The sequence below is a fragment of the Caloenas nicobarica genome, chromosome 3 (assembly GCF_036013445.1).
Source record: "Caloenas nicobarica isolate bCalNic1 chromosome 3, bCalNic1.hap1, whole genome shotgun sequence".
Taxonomy (NCBI): domain Eukaryota; kingdom Metazoa; phylum Chordata; class Aves; order Columbiformes; family Columbidae; genus Caloenas; species Caloenas nicobarica.
The window spans coordinates 53,035,386-53,058,711 of record NC_088247.1 but is presented as its reverse complement, the minus strand read 5'-3'; the positions used below and the strand labels follow the sequence as shown (position 1 = coordinate 53,058,711).

Here is a 23,326-nt window from a genome sequence, read left to right as displayed (position 1 = left end):
ACTAATTCTGCACTGAGAAAATTAGACCCCAAGTTTTCCTCCTTTGCTGTAATTTATTTCCCTTAGAAAATGACTGAATCACATCACTTAAGAGAACAGTGATCTTCAGCCTCCTCTGCAGTCAACAGGCAGCCTGGAGGGTGGTGAATCAGCCCACCTGCCTCTCGTGACTACATAAAGACTGTAGAGCAACAGCAAATCTAAGTGCTTCCATTGCCTAAATTTAGGTGTGAGGAACCCTAGCATGATGTTGCCTTTTTTTTTTTTTTTCTTCCTAGGCAAATGCTAATCCTTTTTTTTTTTCTTTTTTACTATAATGAAGGCAAATCTCTAATTTGTAGTGTTGTTATTTAGCTACTTTTGGGCATTGTACCAGTTTCATTTATGTATACATTCCCTGGCAAAAAAATCTTTAAATGGAAATATGACTCATTGCCATCTACAATTATATACAGAAGTCAGCTTGTAGTTGTAAAGCTAATTTACTTTGCAGTGTATTTCTTTAGATATGCTACAGTAATTGGAAGCACCTGTGGATAGCACTGGGATTATGTAACAAAACGAGGCAGCCAAGCTGAAACAGAACTTTTCAGCATGACCAACCGCTGAACTCCATTTCTCTTGCTAATGGGAGGGCAAAATATTTGCAGGGCTCAACACTGGGCTTTTTACCGCAGAACCATGTTAACATTTATTGTTTTGAAGCACGTAACACAATTAGACAACTCAAGTTTTCTTGACCATACAAATTGCACTGCAGGTTCCTAAGTTAACAATGAGACCTATGAGGTGAACTACTGATCCTCTCTGGAGCCCTGCACAGTCTTAAGGATGAGTTTATAAATTGCCTGTCACTAAGACAACTCAGTATTTCCAGAGTTAAGCACAGTGTAGAGGCCTGTTCACAATAAACAGCCGGCTGAGCACAAGAATTCAATGAGTACCAAAAATCTGCCTTCATTACGAGAATGAGTACTCCTGGAAATTACCAGGCCTTCCACGTTCAACCCAACAGAGTAGCAAAAAAATTTAGAGAGCAGCTGAGTCTTTAGCTGGAGCCAGAGTTCAGTTCCAGCTGCTCACCTGCCATGGCGGCAACAGACCTGCCTCTGGGCACAGACCAAAGCCCAAGCTTTACCCTCACATGAACATTCGACCACATTCACTCTGCTTAGCCTAAGGCTTTACCTAAGCATTCCATGAGCCGTTCTCTGTGCTCACACAGCCTTGCCAGCAGCATCCCAATTGCACAGTGGGGTGGGACGCATCAGCCGCCCCCACCACAGCACCAGCAGGCAGCCCTGGTTCTCTCCTGGGACACTTCCAGATTGAGGGCACACACTATGTTCTGTAAACTGAAAAACAGAGGAGTTTTTATTCTTCGTCTTTTCTGTCAGAACCACACATGAATATCAGAAGTGACCTGAAAGCAAAAATAGTAATATTGGCTTATGGAACAGAGCTATTCAAATTGGAAAGCAAAGACAAAGCAGGAAACCAGGACAAGCCCAGGACAAGAGAGCTTTTCAGGCTGGTAACTGCCAACACCGTCTCCATCCACTCATTTGAGATAATTACTTTTTCTTGTCCTGTTTTGCACCATGATTTCAAAAGGGGCTACCTCATGGATTTTCACATGGGCATGATGTATTTTTTGATGACTGCTTTTTTGAGTAAACATTTCTTCATTACTCAACAAAAAACATAACAGATACTAGTTATTAATAGACAATAATAAAATGATAAATACTTGAGTTTTTTTCTTGCAGTAGCCACTGCCTAATTGCAGCCTTTACACACCAGTATCAGTGACTTGCTCTGTAGATGTAATGCCCTGCCCCAGTTGCAAGCTGCTGCGTTACTTTCCATCCTGTTGCTCTAGTTGTTTGGGCTACAAAACACAGTCTGAGGAAGCACAGACAGACAACTCCAGGAAATCAGGAAAATTCCAGCTCTGCCATACCAGAAGCCAGGTCACTGTCCTGATCTAACAAACGTGTAGAAACAGCTGTCTCAGCGTGACAAAAAAAGCAGCCTGGTTTTGGTGCAAGACAGCACCATAAACTGAGTAAAGCTGACGCTGAAAGTGTAATGCGGAGACAGGGCTTACTTGACACTCCACCCAGGATAATCTTTATCAGAAAGAGTTTTGAATTTTCATAGTCGTCAATTTATGTATTAGGTGGAGATCTCAGCAGTGCTTTTGCAGCCATATCCATTCAATTAGTTAGAATAAGACCACTTCATAAAGCAAAATGGTTTTTGCTTCTAGAGACATATCTAAGGGTTAAAGCATTTCCCTTTTATAAGCCCCTGAAGCAGTCTTACACTTCGTTGGGAAACAAAACTCTCTTTGCTTCAGATGAGGATTAGGACAACATCTACAAATACTCTGAAAAAGTTCGTACTTGCAAACAGTGCAGGACAGAAAACCGAAGTTCTATCCACTGATTTATCAGACAGGAGTCATACGCAGGAATCCTCTTCCAATAGTCTGTGGAGCAGCAATTCAGATAAACATGATTCCTGATTTAAAGCACCTGTACATCCATCAACAAGCTTTTGCCCAAACATTTCAAGCCTCATCCCTTCTCTGCTGGCCAAATGTTTCTCGGACCAACTCATGGATGGCGAGATAGTCAATACACTTAATAGAGATGAAGTAACCGCTGTAGCTTTCTTATTCATTAAGATCATATATCTGAATATGATTGGGAGAAAAAACATTTAGGCATTCAAATTAATTATCTTAGTTTAATTAAGATATTGAAGCTATATATCATAACTTGAAAATACGGGATCTAAAAGATATTTGTTTGAAAAGCATTGATTTTCCCCTCCACCAACTAAAAAAATTGTATTAAAATTTATATTAAAATATGAGTTTTATATATTCTGATATCTTTTTGTGATAGAACGATTGGCACAGTTCTGATACCTTGGTGGTAGTATGCTACACTTTTTGGTTAAGATCTTACATGGGTAATGATTTCTGTTTTGATTGCATATCAATAATTCTGCATTAATACAAGCCAACAATGGGAGGTCCTGGGAGTGAGGAGCTCAACAAAGAAGTTTTAAGATCCTTCGAACACTTTGAAGGGGGCATTAAGTTATTCTCTGTGATATCACAAGACTTGGCAGTTTCATTCCTTACAGCAGTGACTCAATTTTGAAACAGGATTCATTATTTAAAAAATAAAATATTTCAAATAGTCAAAGCATGTCACTCGGCTGTAATACACGCTCAGAGGAAAGAACGTACAGATAAGAAACTATTCAAAACAACACGCTGTAAATCCTGGCCAAGAGCAAAATATTTTGAGCCTTCAGCAAACCCTATTTTCTGGCTACGTTAAAAATAAAATTTCCAAACTCGGACTTTGCTGTGACGTGCCCTCATGAAGAAGGGGGAACCGACCGCTTTGATGGGCGGCTCGCTTTAAAAAAGCCGAATTTCGACTTCACGGGACTTGTAAGCCGGGAGGGCGGGGTGGCTGCAAGAAGCGGCAACAAATACGAGCTTGAGCTGCCCTGGGGCCACCCGAGCTGCTGCCCAGCACCCTGCGTACCCCGAGCTGCGATCCTCCCGTGCTGTGCGCACCGGGGGCACACTGACATTCAGCCCAACGACAGCGTGCGGCGCCGCCGCAGCGAGACTCCGCTGCTGTGCCCCTGGCTCACGGCACCGGAGCCGCTGGGATCGCCCCCGTGCCGCCCCCCGGGCACCGCGCTGCTCGGCGGGAGCCGGGCCCGCCGCCCCCAAAACGTGCGCCCGGGGCGCCGCCCCCCCCGCGGCCGCGGAAGCGGCGCGTCCCCGCGCGCACGCCCGCTGAGGCGCCCGAGGGGGGCGCCCGCCCTCCCCCGGCCCCGCTGCCGGGCGGCTCCGCGGCCGCTCTCCGCCCCACCGCCCCGCTCGGCGGCCGCCGGGCCCGGGCGTGGAGCGGCGCGCAGGGGGCGGGGGCGGAGCGGCTTTCCTGCCGGGTGAGGGAGCGGCGGCGGCGGCGGCAACGCGGCCGGAGGGGCGGCGGCGGCCCGCGCTGCAGGTACGGAGCGGGGCGGCGGCGAAGGGCTGCCCGCCTCCCCATCGCGGGGACGGGGGCGGCCCCGCACACACGCACCGGCGCTGCGGGCGCTGGGAGCGCACCCGCGCTGTCCGGAGGCGGGACGGGACGCACCCGGGGCAGCGCCCCGCAGGGGAACGGCCGAGGCAGCGAGCGGCCAGACCCGACCGTGCCCAGCCCAGCCCCGCCCCGCCGCACAGCGCCCGCCCGCGTTCGAAACTTGCCGCGCTGGCGGGAGCGGGGGGCCCGGCAGAGCCCCGCGCCCGCCCCGCCCCTCGGCCCCACCGAGCGAGCGGAGGAACCGGCCGCCGGGTGGCTTCACAGTCTGGCACTAACGGGCAGGGAAGGAGAGGAGAGGAGAGCCGAGCCCCGCCCGCCCCCGCCACTCTGCCGGCCCCGGCGGGCGGGCGTGCGGACCGCGGAACCCGCCTCTGCCCGCAGGGCTGACGGACGGACTGACTGACAGGGGGCGGGGCAGGGATGACTGACTGACGCGGGGCAGGGCTGATTGGCTGGCAGGGGCGGGGCGGGGCGGTTGGTTGGCGGGAGCTGCCTGTGGGAGGCGGCGCGTGGCGCGGCCTTCCCGCCGGGTCGGGGCGCGCGCCCCGCCCTCCCCCCCCGCCGGGCTCCGCGATGGGCTCTTCCGAGTAAAAAGTTTTGCGATCGGCGCCCGACCGTACCCAAAACCCTCCCTCGGTGACCCCTCTGCCCCCCGCTGCCTGCAGGCGCAACATGGTGCTGAGCGCGGAGCAGGTGAACCTCATCGGGCAGGTGTTCGAGTCCTACGTGCTGGAGCACCACAGGGACGACATCCTGGGCATCCTGAGGGAGCCGGACGACGAGGCGCACTACCCCGTCGTCGTCGACGCCCTGACGCTCTTCGAGACCAACATGGAGGTCGGGCAGTATTTCAACGCCTTCCCCAGCGAGGTCCTCACGATCTTCGACAGCGCGCTGCGCCGGGCGGCCCAGGACACGCTGCAGGCCGCCGCGGCCCCCACGCAGCTCGGCGCCAAGCACAACCTCCACGCCAGGGTCTCGGGTGAGTGGCGGCGCAGGGGCGCCCGGGGGCACCTCCCGGGCAGCGCTGCCGAGTTCCCTTATTCTGTAACGAACTATTGGGGGGAGCAAGTTTAATTTAAACACCTCCAGGGGTGGTGACTCTACCCCGTCACCCTTAATGAACCGGGCTCGTAAAGATAAAACACAGCTTAATAAAATACCAGAGCTTTCAACAGTAATAATTGGTTTGATATGCATTTGTCTATAGTCACCCTGAGAAGACACATGAAAATGAGGCTGAGGGGAGACCTTATCACCCTCTCCAGCTACCTGAAAGGAGGTTGTAGCACGGAGGGTGTTGGTCTCTTCTCCCAAGTAGCAAGAGATAGGACAAGAGGAAACGGCCTCAAGTTGCACCAGGGGAGGTTCGGATTTGAAGTCAGGAAAAAATTTCTCCATGGAAAGGGTTGTCAGGCGCTGGAACAGGCTGCCCAGGGAAGTGGTGGAGTCACCATCCCTGGAGGTGTTTAAAAGGCGTTTAGACAAGGTTCTTAGGGACATGGTTTAGTGCTAGAGTTAGATTATGGTTGGACTCGATGATCCTGAGGGTCTCTTCCAACCAAAATAATTCTATGATTCCATAATTCTTGCAGTTTCAGTGTTTGAAGCAGGAGAGAATGGCTAGTGCTTATTAAACAGAAAAGAACACATGCGAACACATGCAGCTGTGTAGACCAGTCCAGGAAAAAGCTGTGGGCATCCTTGATGGCGTATGTGCAATGGTTGGTGTTTGTTGCTGGATCAGGACTTACATCAAAACCTTTCCATGGGAAAAAGATGCCTCAAGTCAGTGGGTGGTCTCAAATTAATTCTCTTGTTAGCCAGAAGGTCTAAAGAAAAAAAAAATAGGAGAAGATATGTAGCTTGTATAATAGTTTTTCTTTCAGGTTGACTTCCTTACCACATCTTTATTGGCTCCCGCTATCTCCCAGAAGAGGCAAAGTCTCAATTTTGAGTTGTCTTCTAACAACTTAATCTGAAATTGTCAAACTTTATGCTTAAATAATATTCATAAAATTACTTGTTATAAAATTGGAATGAGCTGTTGGAAGGCATGAGGATTTTGTTGTTTTTTTCACTACAGTTTCCTTATTAATAGAAAATTTTTGGTAGCTTCGAGGTATGGTAAGTGTGGAGTGCAAGTTCTGAGGTTAAAATGCGTGTTTTGGCTGTTGTGGGGAGCTGTGTCAGTGGTAGCACCATCCCTTCTGGTCATTGCCGATTGTAGCTGTTTGGAGCTGTCTTGTCTTGTCTGCAAAGCCGAGAGCTGGTGACCCATGTTTCCCTACTCTGCCCTGTGCCATGGTGGTTTATGATCATTCATTCTTTTGGCAGCTTGAACTTGTATGAATAACGTTTTTTTCTAATAGAACTGTGTTTTGCCCCAGTAAATTTCATTCAAAATATTGTCATTAGAACACATACATCAGAAATACAATTAGCTTGTGGGTCTCATAATGCTATTTTCTCAAGTTTTTTAGGGGAAAAAAAGAAACCGAAACGTCTTGCTGCCTATTTAAGTGTTATGGAGCTTGTATACCACTGCTGGGTATGTGGTGTAAGAGGATGGCCTCTGTGTTGTGCTAAAATTTGAAATGTCAAGCATCTTCCTGTACCCATAAAAACAGGAGTGAATTCACACTTTCCTCCTAGTGTTCTGGGTGTATTTGCATCAGTCGGGGCTTCAGCATGAAAGCAGAGTTATTTTAAGCTACCAGGAGGTATTAGAAGGAGTAAAGCAAGGGGTAGATGGTCGCTGCATAAGTAGCGGTGCCTTTAGGACATTCCTGCTCCTGTTATCAGCCTGTTGCTGAGCTGACCATTCCTCCCACAGTGATGTTTGGTCTGAATATTCCCTAATCAACCTCAGGCAAAATTAGCCAAATTTGATCAAATAGCTTTAGTGACTAATAAAAGCAAGTATGATCATTGATGGCAAAAGTTATTTGGCAGACTCATAAATCACTCAGTCACTAAACGGGAGGGAAACTGGTGAAAAGCAGGGGTTGGTTGTCCTCATAAGGTCCAGCTGGATCAAGAGAACATCTGCCCATGTAGTTTGGTTTATGTTCTGTACTGCCCTGCTGAAGAAACAAAAGCAGTAAGCTAAATGATCTGTAAGCTTTTTTTTTTTTTTGGCCCAAAATTTCCCATGATAACTGTTACCTTTTAGGTGGATGCCGCGTTCTGATTACCTTCACGATTCTCATTTTGGAATGCTGCTTCCCATTCCTGTGCCAAAAGGGAATGAGGAGAAGGGGCTGCACTCTTTTTGGTGGGAGCGGCAGGAAACTACCTGGAGTGGGGTAGGGGGGATCTGCATGTCAGGCTTGGGCTGAAGCGAGGAAAAGTGTTTTCTGCTTATGCCAGGTATATGAATGCAATCATAGTATGTTCATACTGATATGGGCAGGGCATAGAATCACAGAATAGTTTGGGTTGGAGGGAACCTTCAAAGGTCATCTAGTCCGACCCCCTGCAGTGAGCAGGGACATCCTCAACCAGATCAGGTTGCTCCCCATCCAGCCTGGCTTTGAATGTCTACAGGGATGGGGCATCTACCACCTCTCTGGGCAACCTGTGCCAGTCTTTCACCACCCTCATTGTGAAAAGTTTCTTCCTTGTGTTATTTAGGAGATCAAATAAGGACTCAGGGAGTGTGACTGTGCAGTGATTATCAATGGATGATTGCCCTGGGCTCACTGAAGAAAGTAAAAGATTGAGTTCTCTATCTGAATTTTAGCATTGTAGGAATTTGATTGTATAGCTTCTGCTTTTGTTACAAATCCATTAAAAGATTTTTCCTTAGTTACCATTAGCCTGAGCACCGCTCTGTCTGTTACTGGTGGCCAAGCTGCTTCTAGTATTTCAGTTTTACACATGATTACTAATATAGTGAAGCTGATTCAAAGAGGCACGTACTCAAAGAGTTCGTCAGGCAGTCTAATATGATCAGAATGAAGCCTCTTTTTCACCCCATCCAGGCTCTTGTCTCTTCAGTGTTCACAGCTGATCATGTCATAAATCCTGACAACAGTGCTGGAGCTCTCTCTAGTGTAAGATGTGTTGTATTTTGCAAAGGTTGTTGAGCTGCACCAATACTGAGCTGAGAGAAGAAGATGCTGAAACAATTGGAAAATTAATGGATTTTATCTTTTTTTTTTTTTTTTCTTCCTGAACTGAATAGAAATGCAAACCTGTGGGAGAAAAAAAATTTTCAGCAGGTTTGGTAGAATATGTAAATAGCTTTGTTACAGTCAATCAGAAAAAAAATTGTTTGCAGTTCTACATGATACTTATATTTCTTTTCCAGATGATTTAATTCCTTTCTACCTTACATATTTTTTCACTTTATTCTTTTACCTTTTAAAATTAGCTTAATATTTTAAAATATTTTCTTCAAACAAATGCAAAAGGTCAAACACTGCTTAACAGCATTGAAACAGAATGTTTCAGCATATCTGAAATAAAGCATTTGGTTTTGAAAACACTGAAATAAATATATGAGGTCTTTTTTTTTAGCAGCCAAAGCTTCTAAGAAGATTTGACATAAATGCACCAATAGTTTTGATCCCCTTAGAAACATCATTTTGCAGCAGATTTATTATTTTGCGTCTCTGTTTCCTAGCTCTGTTTTGGAAGTAAAGCTAAGAAATTATTGTAAGAGCAGGTAATTTCTTTTTAAGTTTATAATTGTTAGTATCCTGTAGTTCATATGCTAACTTCCAAAGACGCAATATTTTGATGCTGTCCTCAGGCGCGCATTTCAGAGCCCATTTATTTTTATAAAGACTTTGTAGGCTGTTGAGGTAGATTAATCTTCCGAAGGATTTTGGCTACACGGGTGACTGCCAGAGAGGAATCGGTACCGCACAGAACTGGCTGTTGGGGTGGAGTTAAAGGAGAGTAAGTGTCATGAAAACATGCTGTCACTATTCATTTGAATGTACATGTGGATTTTCTTCAGTTGTGTTCATAACCCACTTGTATTCTTTTTACGCCACCTTTGTTGTGCTTGAGTATGGTATGCAATGTGAATTTAAGGTCAAGTGCTCACAGACTATGAATTTTAAATTTGCTTAGACTTGAGAATTCACACAAGATTAGGAGTTAGACTTGTCTGAACCACCATAAAGCAGCATAACTAAAATTTTGTAATCCAGATAAACCAGTTGTAGAATAAATGGCGTTTGCCAAAAGCTCATTTAAATTAATGAATAGATCTGAGAACATCAGGATCCATTTCCCACAAATGGAAACTGTTCCTGACTATTCAGCCCTTGGCAAGAGTGGGAGAGTAAAATGGCAACATTTTCTGATTCAGATTTAAGGTACAACAGATGAATAGTTGTATCACGTTTGTGAAACAGTAATAACAACGGCTACTGTTAATATGTCTGGTGTTTTTTTTCTAGTCCTTCTGTTTCACTGTATTTTAAGTCCGTGTTTTATATGCACAGCCTTATGCTGCACATGTTTTTGTTTAACAGGTTTGCCTGTTTGCCCAGAGCTGACTCGAGAGCACATTCCTAAAACCAGGGACGTGGGTCACTTTTTGTCTGTCACTGGGACGGTCATACGCACCAGTTTGGTGAAAGTGTTGGAGTATGAACGGAGTTACATCTGCAATAAGTGCAAGCACGTGTTTGTCGTCAAGGCTGACTTTGAACAGTACTACGCCTTCTGTCGTCCATCAGCCTGTCTCAATGAAGAAGGCTGCAACTCAACCAAGTTCACCTGTCTCTCTGGAACAACCTCTTCTACCTGCTGCAGAGACTATCAAGAAATCAAAATTCAGGAACAGGTAAAAAAAAAGTAAGGTGGAGAAAAAGTGGGGGTATTAAGTTATAGCTGTCTCTAGTGCAAAAAGCATGAACTTACTAAAGAAGGCGTTTGAGGGCTTAATTTCCTGCTGGAATAAGGTAACTCCGCTAATTTTGGTGAGACTGTTAAAGAATGAAGTTTATCCCATTATCATTGATAAGTTTTCCATACTAAGATAAGTGGAAAAGTTTTACAGATTCTACTGTTGTTTAAAACAAATGCCTGAAAAAAACTGAAAGAAGCCAGAGAGCCTGTTGGTCAGAGATTTCCAGTCAGAGAGTTACAAATTTAGACACATGTTGACTAGAATTCCATTATTAAGTAACTCCATTCAGTAATGTACAGCACACCCAGGGTCTGTCGATAGACTACATTTCCATGTTGAATCTCTATGACACCGAGTGTTGTTTCTCTCGCGTACTGTACATGATGCTGATGTTCAACATCGCTTCTGAGGACTAAAGCGAGCCCAGTGGTGGCCAAGGCCAGCTGTGGCAGTGTAGTGTGGTCAATACATGGTCTGTTTCCTTTAGCCAGTATTGAACTCCACAATTATTGAATGTGTGCTCCTCACAGAATTTGCATTCGGTTTTCTGAAGGGAGCCCGGGGTGGAAGTACAGCCAAGCTGGAGGAGTAAGAAACAATTGGGCCTCTTTTTACGGTAGCACATAACTAAGACAGAACTGGCACAGGAAAATCTATACTGTATGAAAATTGAGAATAAGTAAGGTATATTACAGGTGATGTTTCTGTGTTTGTTTGTATGCTCAGTGTCTTTTTCATAAATCTTTTCTAAGATATCTTTAGTTGTTTCAGGGTCTTTATTTTATTAAGAGGATAGTGGTGCCGATCTACATGAAGAATGTATGAAAATAGAAATGTGTCAAATAAGAAACAAAGCCTTGAAAAGTTCAGGATACCAAAAAATTAAGGGAATAAAACTAATTCAAGGAAATAAGCCCTATGTTACATGTTCATATAATGATTGTTTCTGTCATATGGTTTCTATAGCTTTATGCTTGTTTATTTTACTCTGGGACACACAGACCACTATGATGGGAAGGATTTTCAGCAGCATGGGCTTATTCAACACAGTAAAGTTAAACTGGGAATGAATTTCACTCGTGTTTCCTACTGAGCTCTGCCGGTAGCTGTGCATGTGCCACCAGGACTGACAGTGATGTGAACTGCCTGTGGCCATTTAGATAATACCCAAGGATGAATTAACCTTCCTAGGCACTAGAGAGTGAATAAATCTGGAATTCTAGCACATGCGACTGGTGCTGCAGAATGAAAAGGTACTTCTGGTTGTTGTTCTTGTGCAGTGCATATTCTAAAAACTATTGCAAGCTTTAACAGTAAATGGAAAGATTGCTGGTTGGAAATAGAGTGTGACAAGATTGCATAGACTTTGCCCTGGAGAAAAGAAGAAGAATTACAGGAGCTACTGGCACATTTTTCACTATATATTTGTCTGGTTGTGTGTGATTTGCTTTTTCTTGTTGTAGATTTAATCCTTGACACCTAGGTGTAAACTAACATTTCAAATGTTAGTCAAATTTTGGTTAAACACCAGAAAAATATAGAGACTAATCTTTCAGTATATACTACAGTGAACGGTTATCTAACTCATGGATATGCTTCAGTACCCAAAGTCAACTTTGCATGTTGAAGAAGTATCTAAAAATATCTCAAATTATTAAAAAAAAAAATCGGCTCTTTCAAATGACCTCTTTTAGTGAGATTTCTACAGCAAGGTGTTGAAATCACACAGCATCTCCCAGGATTGAGCACCATCAACTAATTTAATGCCCAATCCAGTTTCCATTAATATCAGCATTGAACTTCCATTATTAAGTTCATGGCAGCAGTTTACTGTGGGAGTTTGGTGAGAAAAAGCAAGGACTGACCTCAGTTTCAGGAGAGGAATGTAGGTGCTTAAGCCAGAGCAGCTATAAATGGCTTTTGAAAGGTGCTGTTCTTAAGAGTTTTTTTCCTTCTTGTCTCCTAGGTCCAAAGACTGACTGTTGGGAGTATCCCTCGTTGCATGATGGTTATTCTGGAAGATGACTTGGTGGACAGTTGCAAGTCTGGTGAGGATACGGCATAAATCGCATGTGTTTGTACCACCAGCATTTTTATTTTTCCAGTTGAGATGATTCTTTGCCAAGTAGGCTGTCAGTGCTGAGGGCTTGTTGAATGAGATATGTTCATCTGTCACGTTGCTGTTTCAGCTTGGACGTTAGCATGGCAGTTGAGGACTATTCTAGAAAACGTCAGACATCCCCAACGTAATGTGTGGTGACATACAGAAAGTATACTAAATCTTAGTAGTGTGGGAACACCAGACCTCTAGAGGAAATTTGCCTGCACCATCACACAGTGTGTGGGCCCCCTCTCTTGGTTCAGAGAGCTGGGTAACCTGACCTCCTGCAGGTGGAAAAAGCTACTTGGCATTCAAAAAGGAAGCTTACTGGCAGGAGAACTTATGAAGACTTGTCTAAAAATCCTCAAATAGACACATACCCACAAGCAGTTAATCTCTGGTTGTATTTTCTCAGAAGAGAACTGTGGCCAGAACAAGTGATTCTGGAATTCACAAAGTTACCGGAAGTCAAATAAGTTTTGATTAATGTTTTTGTATAGTAAATGTAACTAAAGAAGAGCTGCTACAATTTAGTGTGTACTCTTTTCTAAAAGAGGAAAGAAGCAGAAGCACTCCTTTAAGAATTCACCTAACTTAAACAGAAGTAGAAAGACATAGCATCTTCCTACCACAGACATAAGCAATTTACTTAATGTTTGTTTTAGACTTCTATTAACTGCAGGAGGTTTTCTTTTTGTTGTGTGGGGTTTGTTGTTTTGTTGTTTTATTGTGTGTTGTTGTTGTTATTGTTGTTGTTTTGCTTGGGTTTGCTTGTTTGCATTGCATTGTTATGAGGTGGAGCACTGGAATGAGCTCCCCAAGGAGGCAGTCACGGCCTCAAGCCTGACAGTGTTCAAGAAGAGACTGGACAACACCCTCAGACCCACGGTGTGAACTGTGGGGTTGTCCTGTGCAGGGACAGGAGTTGGACTCGATGATCCTTGTGGGTCCCTTCAACTTTGGACATTCTGTGATTATGCATTACAGCTAACTGACATATCTGCATATATGAAGTGAGATGTTATTTTACTAATATTTGTTGTTACCTCCAGGAGATGACATCACAGTGTATGGAGTGGTAATGCAGAGGTGGAAACCTTTCCGTGAGGATGCACGCTGTGACTTGGAGCTTGTTTTGAAAGCCAACTACATTAAAGTAAACAATGAGCAGCTAGCAGGGATTGTAATTGATGAAGAAGTCCGAAAGGAATTTGAAGACTTCTGGGAAGAGCATAGGAATGATCCCTTAGCAGGTTAGTAGTTGAAAGCTTTTAAGTTGGATATGCCTTCAGATATAAGTGAAATGAGGAGTGAAAATACAGTGACTGAACACGTTTTCCCCCCATTATCCTATCCCACCACCCATTCTTCCAAAATTATTTTTTTTCCCAGTGCAGGAATATGAAATTCTTACTTTAATATTACTGGGAAAAAAAGTACTGAGCATACTGCATTGATCTTCCTTCTTTTGAGCTTTCTAGTCAAGTGTATTGTGGAACATTTAACAAGAAATGAGAACTAATGTAAGTATCAGAGAAGAAAAAAAGTTTTATAATCAACAAAGGAAAAGCATACCTCATAGAAGAAATAGTGTGGACCAGATCTGCTTTTAGTCAACATAGCTGTTGACCTTGGGACAAGAGATCTGACTCCCTCTCTCCGCATCCCAAATTAAGCTGTGAATCTTTGCCACATAGTTAGCACATCTCATCTTTAAACTGATGCCTAGACCCTTGAGTAAGTGCTGCGGGGCCTCCTACCAACTATGACAGAGTCTCCCAATTCACAGTGGCTTCCAGAACAGCCAGAGTGTTTAGTATTTTGGCTCCTAAACTTACCATGGTCTGCAGTCAACCACCTAGATATGAGCCGGAGTTGTGTCTGGAATTCTGTCCCTCTCCATAACCTGAGTGCCTCCTCCTGAACTGCAGGGAAGCTCAATGGGCTCCGTCGGATCTCTGTCGGTGAACTGTCTCAGACTAACGCTCTGCCTTTTAAAACCCTGAAAAGGGCTTGGTCTTTCTTCTTAAAAGACAAACAGGAGGAAAAGCAGGTGGGAATGTTGCCCATGTCAGCTTAAAAATTAGAGCGCTCACGTAAGAAATTGGAAATCTTGTCAATGGCAAAGATTCTTCAGAGCTCCATTTCCTGGAAAGCGATTTAATTGCTAGCTTCCTGCTGATGGAATGAGAACATTTCTTCCTCCTGCTGTTTGGAATGAGAACATTTCTTATCGCCCTGGTTAGAACTGTTCGGAAAGTAATTCAGGAGCTTCTTTGAAAGCTTTCTTTGAGCTTCATTTAATCTTCCATTCTCAGGACAATTTTTGGAAGCCTGCAGGGAGCAATGTGGTTTTATGCGATATTACCCATTTAGAATAAATAAATTAATATGAAGTGGCTACCAGAAAACTGAGGTGGAAATTAGAAGGACCCTGACTGCCTGAGATGTCTGTTTCAGGCTGTTTGTCTGAGTCGCCTCAGGTGTGGGCAGAGATCAAATTTGACTAAGGAATCTAAGACATAGGCCATTTCCCAACAGGATGTATGTACTTTTACTGTTTTTCAAGAGATAATCATAGTTACTACTGAATTTTATGTCAGTCAGTTCCTGATGCTGTGTATTAGATGTCCTGAGGAAGTCTACCGTGGCCGGCCTCTGAGAGAACTTACGTAGGTGATTTTATCTTTTCTGGATACCGTCTAGGAAGAAGTGGAACTGCCGAGCTGCTCAGCACTGATAACACAAATGAATCTGAAGTGAAATAGAGGCAACTGTGCAGTTAAATCTTGAGTTGTGCTATGGCTGACCGAAGTTTATAATATTTCATTTTTGCACAAAGATGTGTTAATTCACTCAGAAGGCTTCCACAAGAAACACATATGCCTCAAGTCATCTATTTGGTCCTGACATATTTTGCCAGTACCGTGTACTTGTATCTAAATTTAAAACATGAAGTTAAGTGGGAGTAATGTGTGGCGTGAAACCTGTGATCCCTTATGTGCTGCCAGTATCAGAATCTTGGAAGACAAAATTGATTGTTACACACCTTCCAAGCCAACAACGTTATCAGAGCAGATTGAAATATTCTGTTGCAGGACAGGGACTGTGGTAGGGAAGAGAACAGGGTCAAAGCAGACCTTTGACACAGAAGGGTCAAAGGAGATTCGAGACAATTATTAGAAAATGAGCCATGCTATGGATGCACAGGTTTCAGGCAAAATACTTTATGTGTTAGAGGTTTTCTTAAATGCACAACACACCAGTTTTCAGGGGGATATTTTGAAGTCTGGAAAGTTTTAAGTTTTAATTCTTCATAGCCCCAACACTTTAATCTGTGAATCAAAAGAATTTGCATGATGGCATTTCATTTGTGGCTTTTGTCAGGATATCCAGACCATACATTCCTTAAAATGCGATAGGATTGGTGTTGCTGCTGTGACTATGCGAGACTTAACTTTTAAAATGAAGGAAGTTTGGATCAAACAACTGCTTTGGGCCTGATATAAAAAATAAAATAATGATTTAAAAAATAAAATATTAATTTAAAAAAATCTCCTCCGTGCCCTTTTCTTGTTCAGAAAGGAGACCCAAATTATTTGTAGGTATACATAGGACTGTGGATATAGGACGATTATTTGTCAGTGTACATGGAACTTCAAGCGTACATAGGTGTCCAAGGGAAACCAAGTTTTGCTCTTGGGGTTGAGTGCCATTTTTTGCTTCTGTTCTAGGGAGGAATGAAATTTTGGCTAGCTTATGTCCTCAAGTTTTCGGATTGTACCTGGTGAAGTTGGCCGTAGCCATGGTGCTTGCTGGTGGTGTACAGAGGACTGATGCCACTGGAACTCGAGTCAGAGGTTAGTATTGTTTCTAATAGTATCGCATCCTTTGTAACAGTTGTTCCCATCCCTGTCTTCACCCACATCCGTCCCCCCTCCAAAATCAAACTAGTAAGGTTTCAGAAGCGTAATGATCCCATTTTCTTGAGTGAGAGCAATTTTTGATTAATGCTGAGTATTCTTCCAGAATGTCAGACAAATAAAGTGGGTGTCTAGACTTCCTCTTTTTATTTTAAATTTTCCCAAATATATCCCAGTAAAAGCAGGCATCCAGGATTTCATTAGGTAGAATATTAAAAGTAGCTGGTTTAGATAAAACATAAACTCACTTTTTATTGTATAAGTGACGTTTCAAAATTATTTCTAGTAGAATATTCCCAGCAGTATTTGGCATCAAAAGACGGAATATTAATGTTTCCTTAATGTGGATCATGGTAGTACATTGAAAGGAAAAAAGAAAGGATTCATTTTATTTCCTAATGCCAGACTTTTCCATCTGTGATTGTCAGCACATCTCACTTAGTTCTGTTACTGTAACTTATTTGCCTGCTGATTCTCCTTCTGTTGTTATTAGATGGCAAATATGCTGTGTGCCAGGTGGTACACAGGTCATAATCCATGTAGGTCATAATAATTCTGAAAGAATATCTGTGTATATACAAATACAGAACTTTCTTAATGCCGTAGTAGCTAAATAAGGTTAGAGCTTTTATATTGGAAATGAAGTTGGGTTAATTAATCTTTTGTTGAAGACAATGAAATAATTTTAGAGCACTTTAGTGAGATTGTAGTAGCCAAATTATTTACTTCTGTAATTGCATTGTTTTGCTATTACTACATTGTGTAACTGTTGGCAGTGTAACAGAATTAGTTAAGAAAAACAACCTACTGATTTTATTAGTCCTTTTCACAGTAATTTAAGTAACTGAACAGTGGAATGATAACTAAACCCTGGTATCCTCCTGTTTCATGTCCAAGAGTGAGCTTAGTCTGAGAAATTAGTATTCTAAAATGTAAGAACTCACATTATGGGAAGTATGTCAAATACCTGCCAATACTATTAAAGTATTTAATTCTAAATATCTGGTTTGGGTGCAGCAATATGACTGGATGCTTTTATTAAACAATACATTTATCAGGCCCAATAAATAGTACAGTCTTAAACAGAATTACATATTGTAATGTATATGTAGTACCAAACTTGAGGTGAATAATGAGAAGTATTATTTAATTCAGAACATTTTGTGTATATCTTTCTCTGTATATGAACCGTATACTCCTACATCACTGTTTTCCCCCAAGGTGAATCACATCTTTTGTTGGTTGGAGACCCAGGTACGGGGAAATCTCAGTTTCTCAAGTATGCAGTAAAGATTATACCACGGTCTGTGCTTACTGCAGGAATTGGATCTACGAGTGCAGGTAGGTGCTGGTTCGGGTTTTTTTGCTGGAGTGTGTTTATATAGAGGCCTTCTACATATATGAACGTATGTGCTCAGGTGGTATGCGCACAGCTGAAGCAAAGAACTGCTGTGGAAGCATATGAGGCTTGACATGACTCTGCAGAAGGGCAGAGTATCTGCGCTTATCAGCCGAGCGGTGTGATGAGCTGCTAACAGGGCTGCTTACAAGCCTCACCCAGAGGCACCTCTCGCTGCTTTGCCAGCAGAGGATGATCTGGACCTGTATTTGTAGTGTTCTTCCCAGCTATGACAAATCTGACATCTTTCCAGAGCTCACACTGTGTGATGGGCTAGCATCGTTTGGTTTCTCCTGAACAGATACTCTCCTCTCTTCTGCTCTTTTATATGTTCTGGCTGGATGCCAGTTTGACTTCTGCTTATTTTCTGGAAATTCACCCCTGTGCGGAGGAATTATTTCTGACTCATAAAGTTCATTTCAAGATGGTTTCAGTGAGCAAGCTTTTTTTTTTTTTTTTTTGGTTAAATTTAGGTATGTCCCAGATGGCTCTGAATGCCAGATATCTTTAAAAACTTTTCTGGGGACAATGTACAGGGTCAGATTACCTCTGCAAATTACTTTATTTGAGCAAATGACTGTATTACTAGTACATTCAAAATGGCAAAATAACTAGGGACAAACCCCGGTGTCTCAGCTAGCATGTGTAACCTGAATGTTTCTCAGATAGTGCTGCTTTTCATTTTATGTCTGGGAAACAGCATTATTTATACATGGGAAAACCAGAGAATAAACCTTTTCCAGTTCCGTAGCTATGTGTACACGTGCATCCTGGGTCTTCCGTAGCCGCGGAAGTGGAACATGATGTTGAACATACATACTCTTGTGTGCAGGGCACTTGTTATGAAACATGTATGCCTCTGTTTTTCCATGCAAACTGGTGACAAATGGGTCTGGAGAGAAGCCAGAGAGAACATTTTGGCTCAGCATAACCTTTTCTCCATGTTTTGTTCTGTGTTAAGGACTGAGAACAGGCTGGATAATTGAAATTTAGCTAGGGGACTGACAGTGACCCAGAGTGAAATTTTGCCAGGCATTTCAATTTGACCTTGCCCACTTTTGTCACTAGTTATCTCCATGTGTCAGCTGCTCCTGGCCTCTAATGTTGCTGTTGCCTTCTTTGCCACACCTCCCTTCTGTGCTTCATTTTCCATATGATCTGCTTTCCAGCTCAGCCATGATAGCTACATTCAAAGACATTTCCCTGAAAACCAATGTTGCAGTTTACAAGCTTACAGTGGTAGGCATGCGATTAGAATCGGCTGTAATGATGTGTAGAGGTGGAGTTTCATTTTGTGAAAGGATTGTCTTGGGTATTTAGATCATCTACATTTCACTTAAATATTCCTTGTATTTTAAAAAGTTTGTCTCTCTTCATGCCCTCTGCTCTTTCCCAAAATCAGAGAGCAGGTACACCAGATTTCCACCTTAAAATTCTTTAGGACCCTTACCACAAGTGAAACTTGAGTGCCTAGCAAGAAATCTGACTAACTGTAGTTTAATTTCAGGGAACCTTTCTATGGCTAGAACTGCTGGACTAAAACATTAATTTCTAGCCCAGGGGTTTGGATGTAGTTTCAATTATTTTCTTTGCCTTCCCTGTGCAAGGAGTGTCTTACTTATGAATACATTTACAACTCAACCTAACGCTGATTTTGTCAACTTGCTCTTCATGCAGAAGCTCCAAATGATGAGTTTAGAGAACTATTAAATTGTTTTACTTTCCTTGTTTTAATTGCACACTTCAAATTAACCAGTTTCGACTTTCTCTGGAGAGTCCTGATGCACATTTTCCCCTCCAGTGTACAAAGACTAAATCCATAAGTTCTACTTTCAACTAGTTACTTTATATAAAAAGCAGTCTGGATTGCAGTTCAACTGTAATCCCAGAGGCAGCAATTAACATAGGCCAAAAGATACACTTGAGATTTGGTAAACCCTGGAGAAGAGGTAAAAGCTGTCTTAGATTTGGATTCCCCTTTTAGAGAAAACCACCGATATCTAACCAACCTTTAGTGAGATTCTATGCATTAACACGTTTTGTACCCTTTACCCATCCAGTACTGTTTTAGGACAGGAGCTATTTATTATATCAACCATAGAATTCGAATCTGCTTCCAACACTATCAAATCAGTTTTCCTTGGTTTTCTATACAGGTATTTATTGGTACAGGGCAGTGTATTAGATCATTAACATTTTCCTTGTGCCAAAATTCCCTTTATTTCCTGCTGTACCTTAGGTACCGTGTGCTTTGATATGTACTGCGATGCTTTGGGGCCCTGCAGTGTCATGTGTTCACTGCAACCCATTACCCCATCCAGACCTACCTGGAACTGCCTCATAGAAATTCAGAAAACAGCAACATAACTCTGCAGCTTCATTTGCTGTTGGGCCTCTGCTCTTTCAAACAGGCTCCTGCCTCCCCCAGTGTTTTTGAAACAGAGTCTGTGCTTACCTCCACTTTCTAGATAACGTTTCTGAGTTTGTTTTATCAGGTTGCCTTTCTTGTAAACACTTAAGAGATTTTCTGTTGAGAGTTCTCTGCAAGTTCATGACTTCTATGAGGAACCAGGGCTTGTTCCTTCCACAAAGTTGGCAGCCAGAAGGCCAGCACACATTCAACAATTCAAAGGCAAAAAGTCTTTGACCGCTGTAGGACTTTTTGATTTGTAAATAAAAGATGGGGGAACCATGTGTCCCACTGTCTGGTTCTGTCTACACAGTGTTTAGGTTTTTTAAAGGCCTGGTTCATTCTTCCCCAAAGCCTCTGGTGTGAGAATGACAGGGAGCCATTCAGGTGCCTTTAATTTATATAAATTGATACACAGTTTTCCATTAAAAAAAAAAAAAAAGGAGACTTGGTGAGGCTTAACCTATTCTCTCTGCTGGTTCCTACCTTACCACTGAGTTTAACCAACTGTTTTGCAGTCCCCAGAGCCATAGTGCTACTTGTCCATAATTACATGAGAGAACCACTCGTACGAAAATATTTCATTTTCCCGTGGAGCTTGATAGCTGCAGAAATCGAGTGGCGTGTTTGACTCCATAGGGGAAGGTACCAACACGTGTCTGCTGCTCCTGGATCTGGAGCTTGTGGGCACCTGGGCCAGAGTTATTCTGCTGCTCCCTGGGGCATTTTTGGCTGTTCAGGTTTCTGCAAAGTTTTGTTTGGTGGTGTGTCCCTCTACAGATGGACTGCTTAAAGAATTTTGTGAACTGTATTTGGAACAGCTTGTCTAAAAATCTGGGAGACTGTCAGCTGTTTCTCCAGCTCTCCAGTTCTGTGCAATATGCCTTTCTGAGCTGTATGAAATGCTGCCTTCTGGTCTCTTCTCTTACAGCTTCTACAGAGCCTTGAGAGTACTGCATTTCTGCTGACATTTTGCAACATCTAACATTGTCCATTTTATGCCAGCAGCTGTTTGCCACTGTTTTTCTCTTCTCATTGAAGGCAACTAACTCAATGGGAAACATTTTTCTTTTTGATAGTAAGCCTCTCCCTGGTAGGCAGGCTTCAGGTGCCAACAGTTGTCTCCCTTCTGAGCTACTGTGGTTATTGTAGAGAAGTTCTGAGTTGCTGCAGTCTTGAAGATTGGTAGTAAGGGCTGGCTCTTTCAGTGGAGCTTTGTAACCAGTGGAAAGGTTAAATTTCACCAGCCTGCATTATGATGGAGCCTTTTTGCCCCATCAAGCTCAGACTGTCATAGTAATTCAGACTGAAGGTGATGCATGAATAAATCACTATGACTGTAAGATGCAGGGACAAGTATTTTTCAAGCTAAACATAAAAAAACCCCACATTGTTTTCCATCCCTGTTACCTTGTCTGAGCTGTTTACTTCTTTGTACCTCTGATAGGCATTATGACAATCTCCTAATGGAATTGAGTCTATCTAGCTAAGGTAAAAATACAGTGACATGCATCACCAGTCCTGTCAACAGGATCTGTAGCATTCTCCTGCATCTTGGTGGACTCTGCAAGTGGAGGTTTGTCGGACGGTAAACTCGCCTTTCACCTTGACATTGTAACGCTGTGCTGTCTACACCAGCTGTGTATGTGTCACGTGTACAGCCCAGCTGTTTCAAGACTTTCAGAAATCAGGCAGATGCTTTATATGCACTGTACCTTTTAATACTAAGTTTGTGCTGTGACATTGCCTAATGATCAGACCTGAAGCCTCTGCAGCACTGCAATCTGGTTTCTCAAATTCTGTTTCTCTGGAATGTGATTTTGCCAGGAAATGTGATATTCAGAAGACAGTGTATGGACTGCTGAGATCTGGACAAAGTTGTAGAAGGCCTGAGGGGCATCCAGTCTCTCAAAAAGCATAGCAAGACTGTTTATCTTGCAAAGATCACAAGGTGCTCTCATGAGGTGTGGTTGTTCTGCAGTTTTCACCGAGCACAGCAGCATTATTCTTTTTCCTGGTCAGCTATATCTAGGATGTGTTAGTGTATCAGGTAAGGTAGTGCCAAATCCCATGGCAGCATTATGCTATCCAGTCTCACTTGAAACTTATTGCACCTGAGTTCACATGCACAGCTTTTATCCTCCCAAACAGAACAATAGATCTTTGCTTTCTGATTTCTCTCAATTAGTTGTTTTTCTGGGTGAGGTAGTTTTGCTGACTGTATTTTATAGTTGATTCTGCAATAGTAGTAATACAGTCTGCCTCCATCACTTTGTGTCATACGCTTCTAAGCAGCCCTCATGCTACAGATGGATGGATTTTGGTTACAGCTTGTACTTGATCAGTTTTCATTTGAATCTTCAATAGGTACAAGGGTTTGAAATACTACTACAGTAGCCTTAACTCAAGGCAGGCTCCATGAGCCTGTCAATCTTTTAACAGATGACAAAGTTATTTACATGCTTACATTTAAGCGATATCTTAAATACATTTATAAATAGGACAATAAAGTGCATGAAAAATCTCAAAATGTCACTGTAGACCTTAAGGTTGCAATATAATTGAAAATCAAAAGATATTTCTTAGAAGTTAAAATAATTTCAGCCCTCCAGTGAAGCAACTGCTGGTTTGGGGGACCAGTTCTTTCTGTTAAGTCATACGGATATTAATATTTTTAAATTGCCAATCATAATTTTAAACAATTACAGAGAATTAGGGTTCCAAATAATAATGGATTTTGTTAATTCATTCAGCTACCCTATGTACTGCTTAGTTTCCACACAAGAAAGAAACACATGCATGTACATTCAGATCAGGTCACTCCTTTCTCATTTAGAAAAAATATACGTTAGAAATGAAGATAATTTCACTAATGATGTGGAAAGACACGTGCTACCTGCTTGGGACATATTCATCCGTATTAGAGAATGCAGAAAGTGGAAGTATTCTGTTTTTATTCAGAGCTACACTGTCAGTCATCATGATATCTACCTTTTTTTTTAAGGGCCTGGAACCTACAAGGGCTCAGAGTTTGTGGAGTTAGTAGTAACCAGCAGAACTATATTCATGTAATCTGACATGACAGATTACAATTTGAAATGCACACAGTCACAGTAAACATCTAAGGCTGATGAGGACTGGAAGGAATAACTCAACTGTTAGTATCATAATAACGTCTTAAGTTTTTACAATTTACTGCCTAGTTCTTTTTATCTTCAAGGATGCCTCAGGTAACAGAGATGTCTCAGTGCAAGAGCTTCAGAGCAGGCAGTGTATTCTTGAGTATGTCACGGCTGCCACAGCAGGGTTTGTATCTTCATTTATACCGGTGCATGGGATTGTCTTCAACAGTAGAGAGAATACAGAAAAGTTTTAAATTCTAGACATTTCAAAACACTGGAAGAAAGCATCTAGACTCCTTATGACTAGTTAAAAAGACTACAAGAATAAACCATATCTGAAAATAAACATACCAACCAGCAATTGTACATCATCTT

General features: G+C 42.6%; 1 protein-coding gene across 2 annotated transcripts in view; it reads left to right on the top strand.

Moving 5' to 3' along the window:
- Positions 1-3,866: 3,866 nt before the first annotated feature.
- MCM9 (minichromosome maintenance 9 homologous recombination repair factor) overlaps positions 3,867-23,326 on the top strand; it is a 47,346-nt gene continuing 27,886 nt past the window's right edge. The window contains exons 1-7 of one of the 2 annotated variants that reach the window (XM_065630758.1): positions 3,867-4,046; positions 4,836-5,106; positions 9,617-9,930; positions 11,963-12,044; positions 13,150-13,350; positions 15,832-15,957; positions 17,242-17,361. In XM_065630758.1, the coding sequence (XP_065486830.1) occupies positions 4,956-5,106; positions 9,617-9,930; positions 11,963-12,044; positions 13,150-13,350; positions 15,832-15,957; positions 17,242-17,361 (994 nt within the window). In that variant the 5' untranslated portion in view covers positions 3,867-4,046; positions 4,836-4,955. Of the gene's footprint in view, positions 4,047-4,770; positions 5,107-9,616; positions 9,931-11,962; positions 12,045-13,149; positions 13,351-15,831; positions 15,958-17,241; positions 17,362-23,326 lie in introns of those variants that run through there. The other variant, XM_065630757.1, reaches the window with a different exon arrangement.